A 21,768-nucleotide genomic window follows, 5' to 3' on the forward strand; every position below is an offset into this window, starting at 1 on the left:
CTTTGGATAGAATTGGGGTCTGCTGTTAATGTTTCCAGTAGTATGTTGGGTTACTGTCTGGAAGAGCCTTTATCCATCTTGGCCAAGAACTCGACTGAAGGTATCACCTGTCTGGCTTTGCTGTTTGTCAAGTAACTTTTAGTTATATATATATATGTGTGCTCTTATGAATTTTTGGCGTCCCTTAGATATATTATCATATCATCTGCAAAAAGGGATAATTTGAGCTCTTCTTTTCCAATTATTACTCTTTTAATTTCCTTCTCTTGTCTTATTGCTCTTTCAAGAGTTTCAAGTACTATGTTAAAGAGAAGTGGTGATAGTGGGCAGCCTTGTCTGGTTCCTGATTTCAATGGGAATGCTTCCAGTTTTTTTCCATTTAGAATGATGTTGGCTGTGGGTTTGTTATATATGGCTTTAATTATGTTGAGGTATGTTCCCTCCAGTCCAATTCTCTCTAGAACTTTAAACATAAAAGCATGTTGAATTAAGAAAACAGACTCTTCTTCCCCCAGAAGCCGTCAGCTGCTCACAGCTTCTCAGCCTAGGCTAGGCACTCATGAGCCCCTCCCTCTCCATGCTGGAATGTTGACTGTGATCTTAGGCAGGTCTCCTACAGGCAACCACAGCTGCTATGGGTTCATGAGTGTAGCAGTCCTGTCATGTCTGGAAGACACTGTCATGTCCTTTTTTATGACCCACTGAGTTTAATCAGAGTTGTTAATTAGTAGGCGATTGAGGGCAATTTAGCAGTGGCCATGCCACTAGAGAAAAATGACTTCCTCTCCCACAGCAGTTAGTAGCTGCCAATAACTCTTCAGGGAAGTGTGGTTTTGAAGACTTTTGATCCATGGTCAGTTGAATCTAAGGCTATGGAACCTGTGAACACCCGGGGCTCACTGCACATGGCCCAGACTGTGGTTGAAGGTTCTAGATGTTCAGCAAGTTCAGACCCATGGCTGCCATTGTTGAGCAGGGGAAGATTTTTTTTTTAATGTATTGAGCAGTCCTTGATGGCATTGTTTAATGACCTTTCCCACAACCCTGACCTTTGAGGTTTTGTGGTCACCCTAGTCTGGACAGGCTGTTATGCTTCCACTCCTCAGTTCTGCGCGTGTCCCTGTGGTAGTTTAAGTCCTGTGTCTGCTGTTTAGCCTTTGATGTCAGGTGTTCTCATTTCATCCTGTTGTTGAGATAAAACACCAACCATAGCAACTTACAAGAAAGGATTTATTTGGTTTATGCTTCCAGGTCACAGTCTACCACTGAGGAAAGTCAGAGCAGGAACTCAAGCAGGAATTTGAAGCAGAAACCATGGAGGAATGCTGCTTGCTGGCTTGCTCACAGACTCATGCAGCTAGTTTTCTTACAAAGCCCAGGACTACCTGCCTAGGGGTGGTGCTGCCCACAGTGGGCTGGGCCTTCCTGCATCAATGAGCAATCAAGACAATCCACCACAGACATGTTCACAAGACAATCTGACCTGGAAAATCCTTCAACTGAGACTCCTTTCTCAGATGAGTCTAGGCTGTGTCAAGTTGATGGTTAATGATAACTAGGATACCAGGTCACTGGGACTGATAAATGAATTGGGTCAATTGGGAGAAAGCACCAGGACACAGATAAAACTCCGGCAGGAAAGAGTTTATTAGCAGAGGAAAAGCACATGGGACAATTCCCTTCAGGCTAGGGAAGTTGTCAATCTACAGGTTGTGGGCTGTTGGTCTCTACAGGGGGGCTTCAGGGAATGCAGAAGGAAGGAACATATATATATATTTTTTTAAAGTTAGGCCGAAGAGAGGGAGTCCAGGGCTTATCAGAACAGCTTCTGTTAAAACCGCCCCCTTCCATCAGCCAGGCTCTGGGTTATGGGGTAAGGAGTCTATACATTGCAAAACTTATCAGGGGGAAATAGCTTGTATCAAGACAGTTACTACATTAATGGATCTGGAATGCAGGAGCCTGTTCTGCTTCCAAGATCATCAAAGGGGAAGTAGGATGTCTTTGACCAAAAGGTGCAGAGAATCTGCTTATCTTGTCTTCAAAGACTAGGGTGCTCATTAACTCTGTTCCTGTATTTTCAGGGGCTTGCAAAACCGTGAGGCCCTGTTGGGGAGGGGGCTGCTGCAGATCCGAATCCTAACAGAGACATTGCTGCTCAGCTCCACCACAACTCCTCTTATGCTGTTCTCCGTCTCCCACACCCCGTCTCAAGTCTGTGCTTCTCCCTTCAGCAAGTTCCATTATCATGCCTCTCTCTGTGTTTATGTCTCTGTGTGCTTGTGTCAAGTGCCTCCCTCTATTCTTCTCTCTTTACTTTGGGTGAGGTGATTCTAGTGTTCCTGAAAAGATCACTGTCTGGACCAGATGTTTCCAGGTTCTTGGTGTCTTGTTCAAAGAACTGAAGAAGTACACGCAGATTGCAATGTGGCAAGAACTTTATCAGAAGCAAATTGCTAGAACAGATCAGGTACTTGGCTAGAGAGCAGCCAGCTCCTTGAGTTAGAGTACTTGAGGTTGGTTATCTTTTGGGGACTTCCTTTATGGGGTCAGGAAGATGAGGAAGTGGTTGCTTAGGGGACTAGTGTGGGCAGTTCTCTGTTTTGATTGACAAACTTAGATTATGTAAGCCTTTGCTCCCTACACATGCGTTTTCTCACGAGGTAGCTGATTTTAATTAGATGCATGCCCAATCATGCGTAGATATAAGATGGCAAATGGATTTTTTCCCCCTGAAAGTTTTCTCAGAGAACATGCCCTACTGTGGATGCACCCTTAACCACTTTAGGCCAGATTGGCACTCCACCTTTCAATTCCAGATATATCTCAGAACATACTTGAATGGAAACTGAGTTACCAAAGAATCATGACGGAGGAGTAATTTACCTCATTATTTGGAGCAGGGTGTGCTTGCAGCTTGATTCAGGTGGGAGTCCCGGGCTGCTAAAGTCATTGCTAGGAGAGGCTGGGTGTATAACCCAAACCAAACAGAATCCTGTTTCTATGCTATCCCTCAGCTTGCCTGCCTCACCTGTATCTTCTTTACCTGTCTTCTAGCCCAGGATCTCCATCTCCTTTCTATTCTCCATGCTGCTCTCTCCAAGACCCCTTGTGCTAACCCTTCTTCCTTCAGCTGAAAATTCAACACAGATACCCCTCTGCAATGATGGAGTTCCTCCTTACAAGCCCATCTTCTGTTGAAAATATCCTAAGTCAAAAAATGTGCTTGATACCTCAAACCTGACCAACCTAACTCTGTACATAGTACACTGTAGAAGGATGGATGTGACTATCAGGGTCAGGGGGATGACTGGGATGCCCTTGAGGTCCAGCATTGCAGAAGAGAATCACACTGCATGCCACTAGTCCTGGAAAAGCTCCAAATTTGAAATCCAAAGTATGGTTTCTATTACATACGCACTGCTTCTGCTCCATCAGAAATAGGGAGCCATCTGTCTCTTCCTTTGAAACCCTATGACTCTATTCCTCCCCACATTTTCAAGGCATCTCTCCTTGACTTCTGTTCAGCCTCATGTATGGATAGGACCATAGAATAGATGTCAGCTGCTTTGCAGTTCCAGTGGATGCTTGTTGAGCCTCAGCTAGGAGCCAAATTGCAGGCCGATCCTGGGACAGAGCCACGGGGACACAGGCTTTTACCTGCTTCATGCTTCTTTGGCACTGATTTCTTCCCAAGATAATTCTTTGATGGCTGGACTGACTTGTGATTGTGGTTATTTTTTACAGAGCGTCATCCACTGCAACATGACCTCCGTAGTCAAGGTAAGTGGTGAGCGTGTGATCTAAATGCATTAAAATACAGTAGCTGGAGCATCCCTGGCAATTAAACCACTCTTGACCCAAAGGTTAGGTCTGGTCTTTTCCCTGTCTTACTCATTTCTCATCAGGGAAACATGGAGATGGGTTTATTCTTTCTAGTATCTGAATCCTATATCTATACTTAGAACATGTCAGGCCTGATGATACCAAAACTTCCTTAGGATTTCAAATCCGTTCCTTTAAAAATTAATATACTTAAAATGTTGTCTTTGCAAACAAAGGAAAGTTCACTCTGTGGGAGAAGATGACTTTCTTGTCATCGAGTGGATTTTCTAGGCTTTTATAGTCAGTATTTGCTGAATTGATTTGAGCTCATCTGTACAGCACTCTCTCCTTGCCTGTCATTTAATTTAATTGCCTGTGGTCAGCCATGGTCCCAGAAAATTAACTGGAACATTTTCTATTTTGAGAGAAACTAGGGACCATATTCACATAACTTTTATTATAGTACATTATAATTGTTATATTTTATTATTAGTTGTTAATCTCTTTTTATGTCTAATTTGTAAGTTAAACTTTACCATTGGTTATGTTGACGTAGGGCTTCATATCTACCTAGGAACTTAGAGTGCACCTCCTGTGGACCTGTGGGGATGGCTGTGTTCTCAGTCCAGCTCAGTAGCTTAAAATTAGTTGGATAGCACAGGAAAGTTACCTAACCCCCTAGAACTTCTAGTTCTGCACGTGTTACTGAAAGTGTTCTATGGCTGGAGAGATGGATCAGTTAGTTAAAATGCTTGCCTTGCATGCATGAGGCCCTCCAATCAGATCTCCACAGAACACAAAAAAGCCAGGCAAGGTATGGAGACAGGCAGATCCCTGGAGGCTTGTGAACCAGCTAGCCTGGCCTACACTGTAAAGTTCCAGGCTAATGAGTGATCTTGTCTCAAACAAAAGGTAGATGGTGCCTGAGGACTCATGCCTCAGGTTGGCCTCTGATGTCCACATGCATAACCGCATACCAACCCCCCCTCCACGAGAGAGACACACTTACACAGACACATACATCAAGAGTGTTGTTTGTACATTGAGCTGTCCGGTCCTTTGCTTTGGGCCAGCTGCAGAATCCTTTATGCTATCAATCCCTCAAAGCTAGCCCATCTATACCTTTGCTTGAAGAAGAAAGGGGCATCCCCTCCAGACACAGTCTAGAAACAGGCACTGCTTTGGAATGGACACAGCCAGCTATCATGTGATGTGGTAAGTAGTTGATGCTTTAGAGTGAACAAAACCTTTCTTCTGAATGGAGAGCGCCTCTTTACCTCTACCACAGTACATACCTACTGAGTGTTGAGCTTTCAGCCTGGACTCACCTCACAGCTGGGTCCCTTGCCTAGTACACAAAGTTCACAACTGTACATAGCAGTCCTGATGATCACTCTGGAACAACAGTGGAACCCCAGAGAGAAGTAAGGTGGGAATTCTGGTTTCAAGTTGTTGGGGGGAGTGTGTGTATGTGTGTGTGGGGGTTTAGTTTCAGTGTCTGAAACATGAAATGGCAGTGGAGGACAGTAGGCGAGATGGATGCTGATCCATCCCCTCTCAACACACAGTCATTTTCAGGTGGCTAAGCAGGGCTGTAAATAATTACTTTGCCATCGTTTGTTTTCTGTTAGCAGGCTGGCATGTTATTGCTTCCTGCCTGGTTATTACTGAGCACTAAGAGGCTTTTTATGCTAAGCAATCAGTGGCTTTTTAAAGCTCCCAGCTGATGTGGTTTTAAATTTTATGTATCCAACTGTTGTCTGCAGCCTTACCACTAAAATCTTTTTACATTATTTTACACATTGATCTTTCAAACTTGGGCTGTTTGATCATCTGGGTTTCCCCTGATGGATTTGACAACCCTTTGATTCCTTTAACAAAGAAATGCTTTGATTTGTTTTTTTAAGTTTTATTTATTGATAGACACTAAATTCCCTAAGTAACAAAGAAAATAATGAAAGGTTAGCTTCTGAACTTACCATGCCCTCATCAGCAGGGCTGGCTGTAAGCAGGGCTAGCGATTCTTAATGGCTTCAAAGATGCCATCTGGGAATAGGGCAGTCTTGCTTGTCATGGGCAGAGATGGGAGAGTTTGATGGCAGCTGGAAGGTAGACTAGGAGACTACATTAGTTACTTCTCTTACTGTTGTGCAAAGTATCTGACAAAAGGGACAGGGAGGTGGCTCAGCAGGTAAGAGTGCTTGCTTCTTAAGCGTGGAGATCCAAGTTTGGATCCCCAGCACCCACATAAAAAAGCCCAGTGTAGTTACACATGCCTATAACCTCTGTGCTGGGGAGCAGAGATAGGAGGACTGCTGGGGCCTGCTAGCTGCTGGCCTAGCCAGAAAGACAGAAATCTCCAGTTCAGTGAGCGACTCTGTCTTGAGGGAATAAGGTAGAGAGGGATAGAGGAACACACCTGATGTCCTCCTCTGGCCTCTGTGTGCATGTACACACATGCACGCACACACACACACACACACACACACACACACACAACCCAGTAGAAGTAACTTGAGAGAAGGGATTAGTTTGCTCACGGTTTGAGGGAACAGTCCATTATGGTTGGGACACAGGGTACAGTCCATCATTGCAAGAAGGCATGGTTGAGGGAGCATGGTGTCTGGTCACATGGAGTCCGCACTCAGGAAGCAGAGATAAATGAATACTGGAGCTCAGCTCACTTTCTCCTTTTTATTCAGTCCAGGACCCCAACCCATGGATGGTGCCACCCTCATTTAGGGTGGGTCTTCTCTCCTCAATTAGACCTTTCTGGAAGCACTCTCATAGACACACCCATAGATGTGTCTTCTAATTGATTTCAGATTCTATCAAACTGAAAGCAAAGATGTACCATCACAGACTAGACATTGGAAACTTTGGGACAGAGACTGACCATGTTCAGTACTGTCTGTGTAATTGGGATCGTTAACCCCTCAGGGTTAGTGAACTTACATGGGAGACTCTGAGGATGCTCCAGTGTGTCCAGAGGATGTAGATGGTGCCCCTGGCAGGAGTGTGTGTGTGTGTGTGTGTGTGAGAGAGAGAGAGAGAGAGAGAGAGAGAGAGAGAGAGAGAGAGAGCGCTCAATCTAAGTTCTTCATTCTCTCACTTCCCTCAGAGGCAATTTCTTTCTAGAAAAGAAAGAAAGGGTAGACTGCCCCATAGTCCCCTTCCCCCTTCTTCTCAGCAGTAGGAAGATCATCTAGAGGCTCTCTGGGACTGACACAGCGGCCTGGCTTATGGGATGGGTGCAGTGGCAAGAGTCTACCTGGACTGCTGCAGAGCCCCTAGGCAAAAGGCTGATGGGCACATTGCATCTGTGACCACTGCTGTCCTTGCTCTCTTGCCCTCTTTTGCAGACCTGCACTGTGTAGGTTTAGTTGAAGCGATGTATATGAGTCACATAGAGATGCTAGATTCTTGTTAGGTCTTCTGCTAGTTCCCAATTCCAGCTCATGGCTGAGGTGTGTGATGGCCAGCTTGCTTTTCCTTGGTCACTGGAATAGGGAGGACCTTGAGAACTCGGGTACAGATCCCACTTCAGTAAGCCAATCCTCACATTGTTCCAGTGTCCTCAGAGACCAGGAAGACTTCATGGGGGAGACAACAGAGGCTTCTGGGCAGTTTGCCATTTCTCTAGGCTGCTTCCTATGGGTTCTAGCCAGACTCTCAGGTTGCCAAAATGATTACTAGAGCATGCCAGCAATTTTCAAGGTCATCTGGGAAGATAAAACTTCAGCTTCCTCCAAGGTCCCTGTTCATTGCTACTGAGTTCCTTTGCCAAGGTTAATGCTGGACTTCTCTTATAGATGACACAGCTTGTTCTCAAAAGCATGGAATTGAGGTAAGGCCTTTCATCGAAGCAGCATGGAGCCCTGTAGCCTTCCTGCCCTGGCAGCCACCTTGCTTGGGCACTCAATGGGGTGGGGGGAGTTAGGCTTCACCCAGGTGCTGTTTTGGTCAATGACTAAAACTATGAAGGCAGAATATGGAGATTATGGGGGAAACAGAAATTTCTGGGCTAGCCAGCTCACGAATATTTGATAACATGTATTAGAGGGAGGAAGTGAACAGCCAGTTGAGCACACATTGGATTTAAAAGAAAATGAACTCATGTTGAACATTAAAGAAGCAGGTGGGCCTGAGACCAAGATCATATCCTTCTTGTTATGAATTTCATCCTCTGTCAGAAGGAATACTCTGTTTCCCTGGGAACACTGTCCCTCTCAGTATCTCCAAAATTTCATGTTTGGGTCACTCTATTAGAACACTCATTAGCAGATGATTTTTCTCATATCATTCATTAACAGTAAATGGTTGATAGTTTTATTTCCCTGGAGTAAGAGGAGGCGTGGCTTTGTATTCTAATTTGCAGCCTCTTGCCACCCACTCCAGGCATCTAACTGAGAAGGATGAAAGATAATTGAATTTCTCCCAGTAATCAGGAGACTGAGGTGGAAGGATCACCATGAGTTCAAGGCCAGCCTGGGTTACATAGTAAGTTTGAGGCTAGCCTGGGCAACATAGCTATATTTCAGAAAATGAAAACAAATAAAACAACAAACAAACAAACAAACAAACAAACAAATCCACTGACTTTCAAAACCAGCAACTAAAACCCTGGAGAGAGTAGTGGTGCCAGAGAGAGTGTACCCACCCAGCACGGATCTCACCACATGACACTGTCCAAAGGCACCTGGGGCTCATGTGGTCCCATTGAGACCGGAGAGTCCCTTTTTCTCCTTGTCTGAGTCAATTTGGCTTTTTGTAGTTTGGCAGGGAGACAATTGTCCTAGCCCCTCTTTCCTGTAATGAGCTCTTAATGTCACATTACTGTGGCGTGACATCACTGTGTAGTGAGGGGGAAGTTTCCCTCCCAGCCCTTGTAAAATGAGCCCCTTAGCAGCCATGGAAACATGGGGGTGGGTTCTGAGAGCAGTGACCTCTGTCCTCTTTGCTCCAGTGGGATAGAGCAGCAGCACAACACCGGCTTTGCTTCTTTGCCTTCAGGCGGAAAGGACTCATCTTGAACATTTCTTCTGGGGTAGCCCTCTGTCCCTGGCCTCTGTATTCCCTATACTCAGCTTCCAAGGTGAGTGAGACAGTCATCCCGTCTCTTCCTCCTTCCTCTTGTTTTCCTGGCCTTTCACCTTAGGATCACCTGGCTAGTTGATGGAAAGGGTTGCCTGGAGGTAGACATCGGTATGGATAGGGTGGAGCTGCCCTGTCTGGATTCTAACCCTCTGGGCCCCACAGCCTGGGGGCCCAGGTGTTGCCATGTTTCTTCACAGCAGCAGCCCAAGAAAAAATGCTGTTTAAAAGGAGCACCGCTCCAGTAAGTGGGATGCACTGGTCCTTGGGATGTGTTCATCCCAAAATGTATATCCTGGCTAAGTGAGGGCACTATTCCCAGGGCCAAGAATGAAGCGGGCCTTCTCCTCAAGACAAACTGCTTTCTCTTCTCCTCTTCCAGCTTTATGAAGAGATATAACTTAGTACAGCATGATATCTTCTCATATACACACACATTTTCAAATGATCAAGTAGCTCTCCTATCCCTGTGTGTGTGTGTATGTGTGTGTGTGTGTGTGTGTGTGTGTGTGTGTGTATTTAAGATCTACTGTCACGACAACTTTCAAGTACACCATACACTGCCATTAACTGCAGTCGCCATGCTGTAATGTAGAGGGCCAGGACATTTTTATTCCCCTCTAACTGAAACTGTACTCCTTGACCCTCTTCTAATCAGGAAGCATCTGTGGTGCCCCTGCAGTTGGCTGTAAGGGTGGGGGGGTGAGGAGTGAGGTGGGGCATGGGGAGCAGACTCTGGGAGCTAAGGTGTTTTCTTTCACTCCAGGCATTTGTGTGCACGTTTTCCAAGGCCCTGCAGGAGGAATACAGAGCAAAAGGAATCATTATCCAGGTGAGGTGGATGGTTGTGAGTTCCCCAAGCAGACAGTCTCGAAGTATGGGTTGTAGGCTATTGCCCCCTGCAGGATAGGATGTGCATGTGCAGCCTGCTGGGAGATGGCGTGGGTGAATCGATGTGGGTTCCCCATGACCATGACCAGGACCAGGCTGGCTGTCACCATGGTTCCTTCTGCTGCTATGGTGTGTGTGTGTGTGTGTCTGTGTTTGTGTGTTTATGTGTGTGTTTGTGTGGTGTGTATGTATGGTTGTGTATATGTGTGTAGTGTATATATGTATGTATGGTGTGTGGTGTATGTGTATATATGTATGTTTGTGTGTATATGCATATATGTATGTGTGTGTGTGTGTGTGTGTGTGTGTGTGTATGAACCTGCAAGTGCCAAGGTGCATGTGTGGAGGTCAGAGGAGTCAATTTTCTCCTTCTATCAAGTGGGTGTCAGGGAATGAACTCAGGTCATCACGCTTGGTGGCAAGCACCTACCGGTGATAAGCCATCTTCCCAGTTTTGTTTTTTTATTTTCTAAAGATGCAAAGGTATCTGCATCTGTTGAGTAAAGTCAGGAGACCCATTTATAATCCCTTACTAGGCATAGTGTGTTTAGAAACAGGTGGAAGCACAGTGCTGGATCCTAGAGTGCCATCTATGAGGTGGTTTATCTTCTTACGCCAGGAAAGATTATGTGTGTGCATGTAGCTTGAGGGTGAGAGCGGGAGTCCAGAGGGCCTTGGGTGCTTCCAGCTAGGCTATGCGTGTTTGGAACAAGCACACACATCCTCATTCCCCTAACGCTGCCAGACCTAATACAGGGCGAGCAATTAAATTTGATTTTCAAAGTAATGTGGCCAGCTTTGTATGTTTGTTTCTTTGTTGAGGCAGAGTTCCACTGTGCAGCCCAGCTGGCCTCAAACTCTCCATCCTCATGCCCCAGTCTCCTAAATGCTAGGATTACAGGTCTGTACCACATGCCTGGCTGAAGGATTTTTCTAGCAGAAATCCATTCCATGTAGTACTCAAGATCTAATTATGCTGAGGGAGCTTTGTTTGAACTTCAAGGTTGGGTTCTCTTCATCTGGGTGTGCTGGGGATGTGCTCTGGCCCTCGGGCATGCCATATGGCCATTCTGCCACGGAGCTAAACCCCCAAGCCCGAAGTTCAGCTATAACTGCTGTTCTGCACCTTTATACCAGGTCTCTCAGTCGCCCTGTCTCCTGGGAGGGCATCTGAATCACATGATGTGTGGTTAAGGTCTCATCTCTCCAGCTTTGTGCCAGCTCTGTCTTGTCATCTGTTAGCTCAGAATGTTTCACAGAGGGAAAGGAGTTGGGAAATGGATGGTGAAATGGGTGTTGATGCCTCAGTCTTCTCTGGGGTGACTGCTTCGGGGTCAAACTCTTTACTTTATGTCGTAGGTGCTGACCCCGTATGCTATTTCGACCCCGATGACAAACTACCTAAATACCAACATGGTAACCAAGACTGCCGATGAATTTGTTAAAGAGTCGTTGAACTATGTCACAATTGGGGATGAAACCTGTGGCTGCCTTGCCCATGAAATCTTGGTAATTGGTGACTTCTTGTGAAGCGAGGGTGGAAGGCTGTTCAGACAATCCCAGCAGGGCAGGGCTCGCTCTTCCTTGCTAGTGGGACACTGGGTCATTTTCTCTCAGGGCAAGCTCACAGGGCCAGCATGCTGTGCAGCTGTAGTACAGCCAGGTGAAGAGGGGAGGAGGGTAGGAGAGAGGGGAGGAGGGAAAGAGGGGAGGAGGAGGGGAGGGCTGGAGGCCTGGGTGCTCAACCCATAAATAACTCAAATACTTGGAGCTTCAGTTGGGGCACCTACTTCTTTGGCTCTGTGTTTCTGTAAATCAGACCTCTAGGGGGTGTGAATCAGTTTTGCCTTTCTTTTTTACTATTTTAGTTATTTATTTTTTAATGTGTATGAGTATATTGCCTGAAATATGTAAATGCACCCTTGTCATACAATGCCCTTGGAGGTTAGAAGAGGGCACTGGATCCCTCAGAACTGGAATTACAGACAGTTGCTAGCCACCGCGTGGGTGCTGGGAATTGAACCAGGGTCCTCTGCAAGAGCAGCCAGTGCTCTTAACCGCTGAGCCATCTCTCTAGCTCCAGTTAAACAGGGAAGAAAAACTCAGGTTTTAGCCCATGGTTGGCTTCCTCCTTTGCTTTTGGGCTCAAGGTGGATTAGAGTATCTCACTGGGTGGAACAAAGCTTCCCCACCCCCTCAGCCAGGCTGGAGAAAAAGAGGGGTCTGGGCAAGACATACTCTTCAGACCCCCAAGCAGGGCCTCCTAATAGTCTGTGCCATGTGAACTCATTCAATGGATTGGTGAGGACAGCATTTTCCAGATTCAGCCTTTCTCTCAGTGCTGCCAGCTGGGAACTGAACCTTTCACGCCTCTATGTTTTTTTTGGGGGGGGGGGCATTTCATATCTGAACCAGAACAGGAAGGAATAAAAAGAAGGACCGGTTTGATTTGTAGCATTTGCTGATTTTCTGGGTGCAAATACTCCTGCCATGGTGGCTACTAAGCTACCAAGAGACTATGTCACCGCACATGAAGTGAGAAGGTGATCACGTGATCAGCTGTTGTAAGCAGGCACTGTCAGGTCTGGAGCGCCCTGACTTCCATCAGATATGGAAATAAGGTTCAAAGGTGTATGGCATAAGACGTTCTGCTTTGAAAAACAAGATCGAACAAAGGGAGAAATGGACCATTGCACAGTAGCACTGAAATGCCAGGCACTCTGGATCTTTATTTCCAGCCCCACCATGAGTCTTCTTTGCAAATTGCCATCTCTGTCACATAGGCTTCCTATCGTGGGACTCCATTTCTCTCCCCTTCTTCCCCCTTTCTCCTCACTGCCCTCCCTCCTCCTCCCCTTCTGTCTCCCCCCCTTTTCTCTCTCTCCTTTATCTCTTTCCTTCTCTCCCTTCATCTCTTTCTTTCATAGACATGAAAGTATTTACGATTTGAAGCACTGAGTTCTCCCAAAGCATTCATTTACCTCATGCAACTTACAAAGACTTTGGCAAGAGATACTGAACTTTCTTAGTATGACTATTTGCCATTTTTACTGTGGCTCCTCAGTAAGGTATGGAATTACCAGCTTAACTCCTGCTGAAGGTGGGCTCAGAGGAATCAAAGATCTCTGTTTTTCCTACTGTTGATTTGATCTTCCTCTAGATCATCATTTCCTTAGAAAATGGATCGAATGGCCAATGAGAGTTTATACATAATACTTTTTCTTTTAAAAATTATTACATTTTTATTCATTCATTTTGTGTGCATGTGTGTATGTGTGTGGACACATACACGATGTGGAGGTAAGAGGACAACTTGTGGGTGTCTTTTCTCTCCTTCCACCATGTGGTCCGGGGGATGGAACTCAGTTTGTCCGGCTTGGTGGCAGGTTGCCTTTATCTGCTGAGCTATCTCACCAGCCCTCTGAGTTTTAACTTAATTTGAATTGGATAATTAAAACTGGCCATTTGAAAAATGTTCCCCCAGTCTGTCATGTAGAGACACATGTCTCTATCTCTGGGGATCTCTCACACTCCTGCCTCTCTCACTAAACTAACACTGGGGGAGAGTGCCAATCAGGGTGTTTTGGCTGGCATCCTCCACCTTATGCCTGGGCAGTGCTCACTTTGCTGTGCCTTGTGTGCCCCAGTAGAGCAGGATGTATCCTCGAATCCTTTGATTTGTCAATGGACTGCCTCACCAGCAGGGCTGCAGACCCCCTGGAACTCCCACCACACCCCATCCAGCCACAAGCTGTCTGTGTAACTCTGACCCATGGAGACCCACAACTCTCATTTTATCAGGTTAGCACCAATGTGGCCCAAAGGAGGCTGGGGGATAAATCTCAGCACCTTGTTCACCATGCTAGGATCCTTGTGTGTGCTGGTAGGGGGTAACCTCTCTTTCACCTTACTTTGGAGGCCACCTCAATTCACTCGTTCTCCTTATGGGTGAGCTCTGCAAGTCAAAACATTCAATTCAAGACAAAGCTAATGAAAATTTGATTTTTGCTGTGCGACAAAATGTTCTGATAGGGAAGAAAATTCTAGAGGAAGAAGTGTTAATTCAGTGATTTGGCCCCTAGAATAATTCAGTGCCCTGGAGCCCAGGACCAACTCAAGGACCATACACTTCCTTCCTTCCACACCCCAGGCAGAAAAAGATACAGACTCCAGGTACATATTCTAGACATCACAGCCTGTCTGTGTCCAGAGCCTGCCATGTCCAGTGGGTATGAGACCCCTCACCTTTGTACAACTCTGAGATCTTAGTCCTCCAGGGCAATGATGTCTTGACCAGAATCTGTCTCCTCTGGAAGGTTTTTGTGACATAACTTCCTGCATGATCCAGTTCTATATTTCCAAAGTTGAACATCTTGACTTTTCTCTCTTGATTTCTTAATAATGAATTCTCTTTTTAGGCAAGTAGATGCCAAGAACAGGCTAAGTGCTTTTTGAGTCTGGTGAAGTAGGAGAGTAATGAAAATACAAATCATGAAAACCACTATGGAATTTGCCAGAATTTAGAAAGACACTGGGTCTAAGGAGATGGGCAGCCCATGGGATCAACCAGTTAACAATGCACCTTCCTTGACAAAGAGATAAGGTAGAGACAGAGTGTGTTCTATCTACATGGAGGTCTGGGGACTGAGGAAGGCTACAGAGAGCATCCATGCCATGTGTGGAGGCTTCATATACATTACCTGATAATCTGATGAGGTTGAGTTTTAAACTGAAGCTCAGAGCTGAGCCAGCTGGCCAAGGCTACCCAGGTGTAATGAAACTGGACGTAGGTCCACTCCTGTTGCATTCTCCAGCCATCCTTGGTTCCTCCCCATGGTCCTCTCAGCTCAGGAAGTTCTAGACTGAGAGACGAAAGAGGAACCTTTTAGAGCATTTTTAGGGGTACTGGAATTTTAACTTATTCTTACGGGTGAGCTCTGCAATCAAAACATTTACTTCAAAACAAAGCTAATGGCAGCATTTAATTTTTGATGTGAGGTCAAACATTAGGATGGGGAGAAAATTCTAGAGGAAGAAGTGTTGATTCAGTGGCTTGGCCAGTGGAAGAAGAGTTTGGTTTTGGTTCATGAAAGTTACCTTACATTTCTTGCCTTGAAACATTTCAGAAAAGCCTAAAGTCCGAGAGTTTGGGCTGCCGTAGAAACAGGAACCACTTTCCCTGAAGCTCCAGGTCCTGGTTGAGCTTCCTTCTGAAGGGAGTGGATGGAGGGAGGAGTGTTGGAGTAACATGCGTGTTGTGTGCAATGTGGTGATGTGTGGGGTCCTGGACCTCCCCGATAGGATTCGAGGTGGGAAGTCTTCCAAGGCCAGAGCCTGAAGCCTGGAATGTATTCAACCAGGCCTTATATCTTCATTAGGCTTCCACCTTCGAAGAGTAAGCGCCTTCTATGAAACTGGGCACCACATACAAGGAACAAACATCATTAAAGAAATTTTAATAAATAGGGTTTGTTTGTTTGTTTTCAGGAAAAACTATAAAAATACAAAAACAGAGTGAATGCCCTCTGATGATAATTCATACTTTTCCATGAATGACTTTCCCTCATTCAGGCATTTCTATGGTTGCTTAGCTCCCACTGTGCCTTAGGCGTTGTGCCAGGTGAGGAGAGGAGTTTCTGATTCTTTCTTTCTTCAATAGAACCTCAGTAGAAAAAAGCACAAAAGGCACCTGGGAAATGGGGCTCCAGAAAGAACAAATGCTCATTAGGACAGAGAGGGCATGAATAAGTTCTCTTAATTTAACATGTCCTTAGGGATGAACCTGTCCAGATGGACCAAGGACGTTTGAAGGGACAACTTAGGTGTCTTGTTGAGAAAGTATCACAAGATCTTTAACCACTGGAACTAAATAGATTTAGGGACTTGACTTTAGTAGTCAGAAAAAGTAATCCTTAATATCTGACTCTAGACTGTCTGAGCTGCAATTTCTTTGCCCAGTTCTTTCTCTCATATACTCACATTTCTGTTCCAGGCGAGTTTTCTGGACCTGATTCCATCCAGACTTTTCTACAGCAGCACCTTCCAAAGGTTCCTTCTGACCCACTACACACATTACCTGAAGCGCAACTTCCAGATCAGATAGCTCGTTCATTGGTGAAGGTGGCCAGAGGAGATTGCCACCCTTTACCTGCTGAAGCAGGGGTGGGGGTTGGGCTGGGGAGGTCACTGTTCTACTCACACAGGACTTACAGTACATAGTAACTCAAGTCTGGAAAAGCTGGACTATAAAAACGTATTGTGCAAGGCGTCGTTTAAGGTTTTCTGTGCAAGGGGAGGGGCATCAAAGGGTAACACTGGAGGGATCCGCAGAATGGAGGGATCCACATAAATAAATGTGCTGGATCACTCTTACAGCTGTGTGTAGAAATCAAAAATCAGAACAGTACCAGAGACTGCTGAACTTGACCAAGACCTCTGTGAGCTTGAAGTATGCACAGTTTCTCAAACTTGTTTCCTCAGAGACCTCGGAAACTGGATAGGGTGAAGTGTGGGCATGACAGCTGGTTCAGGCCAGTGCATTTCTCTGGACCCCCTTCATCTAAAGTTGAGTGCCAGATTTATCTATTTTATTCATGTTTACTAGGGCTCTATGTAAGTACAGATAAAAGCATTTAAAAATCCACTACTAAACAGTTTTAGAAGAGTGTTCTAAGGCTGGGGAGAAGGCTCAGTGGATAAAGCACTTGCTGCACATGCATGAGGACCAGGGTTTGAATGCCCAGAGCCCATGTAAAACCTAAGCGGGCCAGGTGGCTGCTTAGAACCCCAATACTTGGGAAGTAGAGACAAGGGATCCCCATGGCATGCTGGCCAGCTAGACTAGGCAGAATTGGTGAGCTCCAAGTTCAGTGAGAGACCACGCCTCCATCATAAAACAGATGGTGATCAAGGAAGATACCCAGCATCAATTTCAGTCCTCTACGTGCAGGTGTATGCATGTGCATATGCACCGTGCACACACACATGCAAACATGCTTACACACATGCATGCCACATGCATACACTTAGAAAAACAAAAAAATATTTCTCTAAAATAAGCAAACACATGGGCATGGTGGTGCTTACTTGTCATCCTAGCACTCAGGAGGTAAAGGCAGGAGGATTGCCACAAGTCTGAGACTATCCTGGTCCACATAGAAAGTTTCAGATCACTGAGGAACACGTAGTGATACCTTGTCTCAAAAACAAATAACACAACAAATAAGAACAGAACTGGGACTGGAGAGATGGCTTAGTGGTAAGTGGACCCAGGTTCAATTCCCAGCACCCACATTCTCAGCACCTACATTGCAGCTAACAACTGTCTCTAACTCCAGTTCCAGGGGATCCAACACTGTCTTCTGACCTCCAACAGCATTGCACGACACAGGTGCAGACAATACACTCATACACATAAGATAAAAAATAGTATAAATAAAGTATTTTTAAAGAACACAACCCACTAGAAAACCAAGAGGAACTCTTTTAATGTAGAAGTTGATGATGCTAGAAATGATGTCTTTCAGGTTCTCAGTTCTTGAGTGTTGGGGATGTAGGCAGGTGCTGTGTTTTGTCCTTGGAGTAGAATCATCTGAAGGATTATGTAATGGTAGAGCCTGTGATTGAGGGTTATTGGCTAGGATGTCCAGCCACTAGCTGGAGCAGTGTGTGTGGCTTCTGAGTGGCTGCTTGCTCTCCCTCACAGCATGGTGGAGGGCTCCATGCACACACATTCCCAAAGAGCTCTACTGTTTTGCATAAGTTAGTCCTGCAAGTCACAACACACCTTGCCCAAGCCCTCCCACACCCTATAGGAGGAGAAACAAAACACACTTCTTTCTCCACCTGGGAATGTTGCCATGGGTAGAGCACTTGGCTGGCATGGGTGAGGTCCTGGATTCCCTCCTCAGCACTTTAGCAATCAATCAAACACACTACTTCTCAATGTGAGGAATAAAAAATGCAATAGGAGATACTATCTTAGGCCACCTTTGGAAAAATACAGTGTGTCACATTAGTCTTATACTTTTGTTGTAGCATATATCAATTATGATGAATTATATGACCTTTCATCAAATAATGGAGCAATTTATAAAAGTGTAGAAATTGGATTTCTGGAAACCTTCATACCAAATTTATCTTCAAGAAGAACTTCTACACCTAGTAGAGTACATGAGAAAAAGAATGTGTTTCAAGGACTGGAGAGATGTCTCAGTAGATAAGGGCACTGGATACTCTTGCAGAAGATCCAGATTTGGTTTCCAGCACCCACATGGCAGCTAATAACCATCTGTAACTCCAGTTCTAGGGGATCTAATGCCCTCTTCTGGACTCTGCAGGCATCGCAAAACATGGATACACTTACATTGATGCAGACAAAACACTCATACACATAAAATAATGTATTTTATTTTGCATTGCCTGGACAGTTTTCTAGAGATCATTTTGAGCCTAGGGTTTTTTCCAGTGTGATATTCCTTAATGATTTTTAGAAATGCTAAACTTTTGTGACCAAAATACCTGACAGAAACAACTTATGGAAGAAAAGATTTATTTTGCCTCATTGTTTCAGAGGGTTTAGTCTGTGGTGGCTTGTCCCATGCATTTGAGCAGAACATCATGGTGAAAGGATGGGGGAGGGGCACATCTGTTCACATCCCAGCAGATAGGAAGCAGAGAGAGCAGAAAGCCTGACTTCCATTGGTTCTTTCCTTTTCTTCTTTCATTCATCTGAACTCCCAGCCTCTGTGAGGCTGCACACATTCAGGGTAGACCTTCCCCTCTGCTAATCCAGAAATGCCCTGAAGCAACACACTCAGATGACAGACATGCCTAGAGAAGTGTCTCTCCATCTCTCTGGTGGCTCTAAATCCAGTCATGAAAATCAGCTTTCACACTATTCAAAGGCTTCTTGAGAGGCTGTAGATTATTTTCTTTAAAGATTTTATTTTTTAATTATGTGTATATGTTGTGGTGGGGAAATATACTTTCAGAGGTCAGAAGAGAGTGTAGAATCCTCTAGCATAGGAGTTATTTATAGGCAGTTGTGAGCTGCGGGGCATGGATGCTGGGAACCAAACCAGGTTCTTCAGCAAGAGAAGTACATGCTCTTAACTGCTGAGCCACCTTTCCATCCCCAAGAATTTCTTCAGAGTGAAGTCCCTAAGTTGTTTGAGTGGATTATGATACACAGGTAGAAAAGTATTGTATTGAAAGATCTATTTATTTATTTAGTGAGGTTCTTGTTTGGCAGCTTAGCTTGACCTTGAACTCTGCGTTCGCCTGTCTCCATCTCCCAAATGCTGGGATTACAGCCACCCCACCCGTTATAAAAGCTTTGCTCCCATCAGCTCTAGTACTAGATGATACTAACATTTTTGTTAAATAAAAATCATAGTCAGGGGCTATCCAAAACTTCATTACAGCTTAAGAGCTAGGTACTGTTTCATTGTCTTCATTTTACTCAGGCACAGAAGAGAGTAACCTGTGTAGTTTTATGTGTGTGTGTGTGTGTGTGTGTGTGTGTGTGTGTGTGTGTGTGTAGGGGGTGTAGTGCTGGGATTTGGATCTCATACCACATACCATGGGGCTATTGGGAAGCAGTAGGGCCTTTAAGAGGTGGGGCTTAGCGGGAGGAAGTTAAGTCACTTGGGGTGGGCCCTTGAAGGGATTGTGGGACACTTTTCTCTCCCAATCTCTCTTTGCTTCCCATTACCCATTAAGTGAGCAGCTTCCCTCTTACCACAGGCTCAGCCATGATGTTCTGCCAGGCCACAGGCCCAAAGCAATGGGGCCAACTGATCATGTACCAGAAGCTCCAAAGCTGTGAGCCAAACAAGCCTCTCCTTGGCGGGTTATGCCAGGTGTTATGTTTTGTCACACTGACAGAGCTAGCACAACTCTCAGGCCTTCACTTTTCATTTTCATGTGGTGGAGACAAGGGAAGGGATCCGGCTTCTGCAGCCAAGCCTAACAGGTCTGGCCTGAGCCGTCCTCACCTCCCACCTTTACTGTGGTGTCAGAATCATTCTCAGCTGATATCTGACAATGTCCCTGACCTCTTCCTCCCATGGATGAGCACTAGTTCTTTGTTTTGCACCTTATTCTGCCCAGGGAAGAACACCAGGAGCTACCACTATAGTAACTGGTTTAAGCTGCATCCTCCCAACTTCTGCCTATGTTGACTCCCAGGGTGCGCAGCTGCAGGGTCTTCCTGGACAGCAGCAGCAGCAGGACAGTCAGGGGACTCTGGATCACAGGTCAGAAAGGTGCTGGCAACCCTCAATGCGGCAGCTCCCAGGTACCATCCTCTTCTAGGTCTGTGGTACCTGTGACATTGTGATATGATGCTGTGGTCCGCAAAAGTGTTGAGTCGCATCCATCCCATAGCTATCTTGGGATGCATACGCCTGCGGCTGAGGGTGGGATCCATCTGTCTGGGAAGCAGAGCAGCCCATTTCTAAAACGTCCGAAGCCAGTGCTGGCCTGAGAAAGCTGACCGATGGCCATCCAGGGGCCAGCGGGATCCAATCAGGTTGCACTGCTTCTGAGGCCAAAGCCGGTTCTCAGCAGTCCTCTGTGCTTCAAGTTCTCTGGGCCCCTGCTCACTACTGCCCTCCAATAGTCTTGAAGAGAAGCTGTTGGGTTGTTGCTACCTAATCCTGTAGAAAAGTCACAAAACCAACTTGGGACGAAAGATATCCTTCAATTTCTCATTCAAGTTTTTGAGCAGTTGTGTGTGTGTGTGTGTGTGTATTTCTTAAAAGAAGAAACAGGAGGTGAGAAGAGGAAAGGACAGTTCAGGTGGCACTAGGAACCTGACAACTTGCCTCAGTCTCTGGGCTGGGCTTACCCCATCAGTCAGGGGGAAGGTGGCCTCGTGAGCTTTCCTTTTCCATCCAACACGTTGGATTAAATTTCAAATAGGTTTAGAAAATAAACAGACTTTTAAAAACTTTTTAAAAATTAAATTTCCTGACTATAAACAAGTAGGTAAGATAGGAAGGTAGGTTTTATTGCATTATTTATTTATTTATGTATTTATTTATTGTGTGTGCACATGTAGAAGTCAGAAGACTACTTTTAGGAGTCTGTTCTCTCCTTCCACCATGGAGATCCCAGAGATGGAGCTCAGGTTGTCAGTCTTGGCAGGAAGCACCTTTATCTGCTAAGCCATCTCTCTGGCCCATGGATTGCTCTTTCTAATTTCTTTACGTGTGTGTAGTGAGTTGGAACACACATTTTATATTTTGCCTTTTCCCTTGAGATCACTATGCAAGACTCTTAGTTGCCAACAGCTAAGCAAAGATGTTTCTCAGTGACTGTAACCCTTGCTCATAGGATTGAACATACTTTATTCTTTTGTTTTGCATTTAGGTGGGTTTTGATCTTTAAAATTTTATAGATAACATAACATCTTTGTATGCATATCACTTTGTTGTTGATATTCCAACTTTATATAACTCACATGCTACACTTTTCAACTATTTAAAATGTCCAATTCAGCGGCTCAGGAGATGGCTCAGTGGGTAAAGTACTTACTTAGCAAACATGAAAACCTGAGTTCAAATCCCCAGAACCCATGAGAAAAACTGGGCATGTGAGTCTACAACCCCAGCACAGGGCTTAGAGACAGGTGGATTGAGAGACTCTATCTCTAGAAAATTAAGTAAATAAATAAGATAAGAGCCATTGAGGAAGACACTGGTGTTGATCTTTGGCTCCACAGGCACACACACGAGGGAATGCACACCCAAACACAGACACACAATCAAGTATATAATTCAGTGTTGGCTGTATATTCAGAGTTATGTAACCATCATCATAACCAATTTTAGAACATTTTTCATAACCTCACATTGGAACACCATACTCATTAGCAGACACTCCTGATTCCATGCCTGTTCGCCACACACCCAGGACAAAGTAACTGTTAAATGTGTTTAATTTCTTTATATA

The 21,768-nt window shown here is 45.2% G+C and overlaps 1 protein-coding gene across 1 annotated transcript in view; it reads left to right on the forward strand.

The window, feature by feature from the left end:
- Positions 1–15,913, forward strand: part of Hsd17b3 (hydroxysteroid 17-beta dehydrogenase 3) — a 53,030-nt gene extending 37,117 nt beyond the window's left edge. The window contains exons 6-11 of the mRNA XM_008855119.1: positions 3,748–3,783; positions 7,638–7,672; positions 8,839–8,920; positions 9,686–9,751; positions 11,170–11,319; positions 15,803–15,913. Of these exons, the coding sequence (XP_008853341.1) occupies positions 3,748–3,783; positions 7,638–7,672; positions 8,839–8,920; positions 9,686–9,751; positions 11,170–11,319; positions 15,803–15,913 (480 nt within the window). The remainder of the gene's footprint in view (positions 1–3,747; positions 3,784–7,637; positions 7,673–8,838; positions 8,921–9,685; positions 9,752–11,169; positions 11,320–15,802) is intronic.
- Positions 15,914–21,768: the final 5,855 nt, after the last annotated feature.

This window comes from Nannospalax galili, unplaced genomic scaffold, assembly GCF_000622305.1.
Source record: "Nannospalax galili isolate Female #2095 unplaced genomic scaffold, S.galili_v1.0 scaffold467, whole genome shotgun sequence".
Taxonomy (NCBI): Eukaryota; Metazoa; Chordata; class Mammalia; order Rodentia; family Spalacidae; genus Nannospalax; species Nannospalax galili.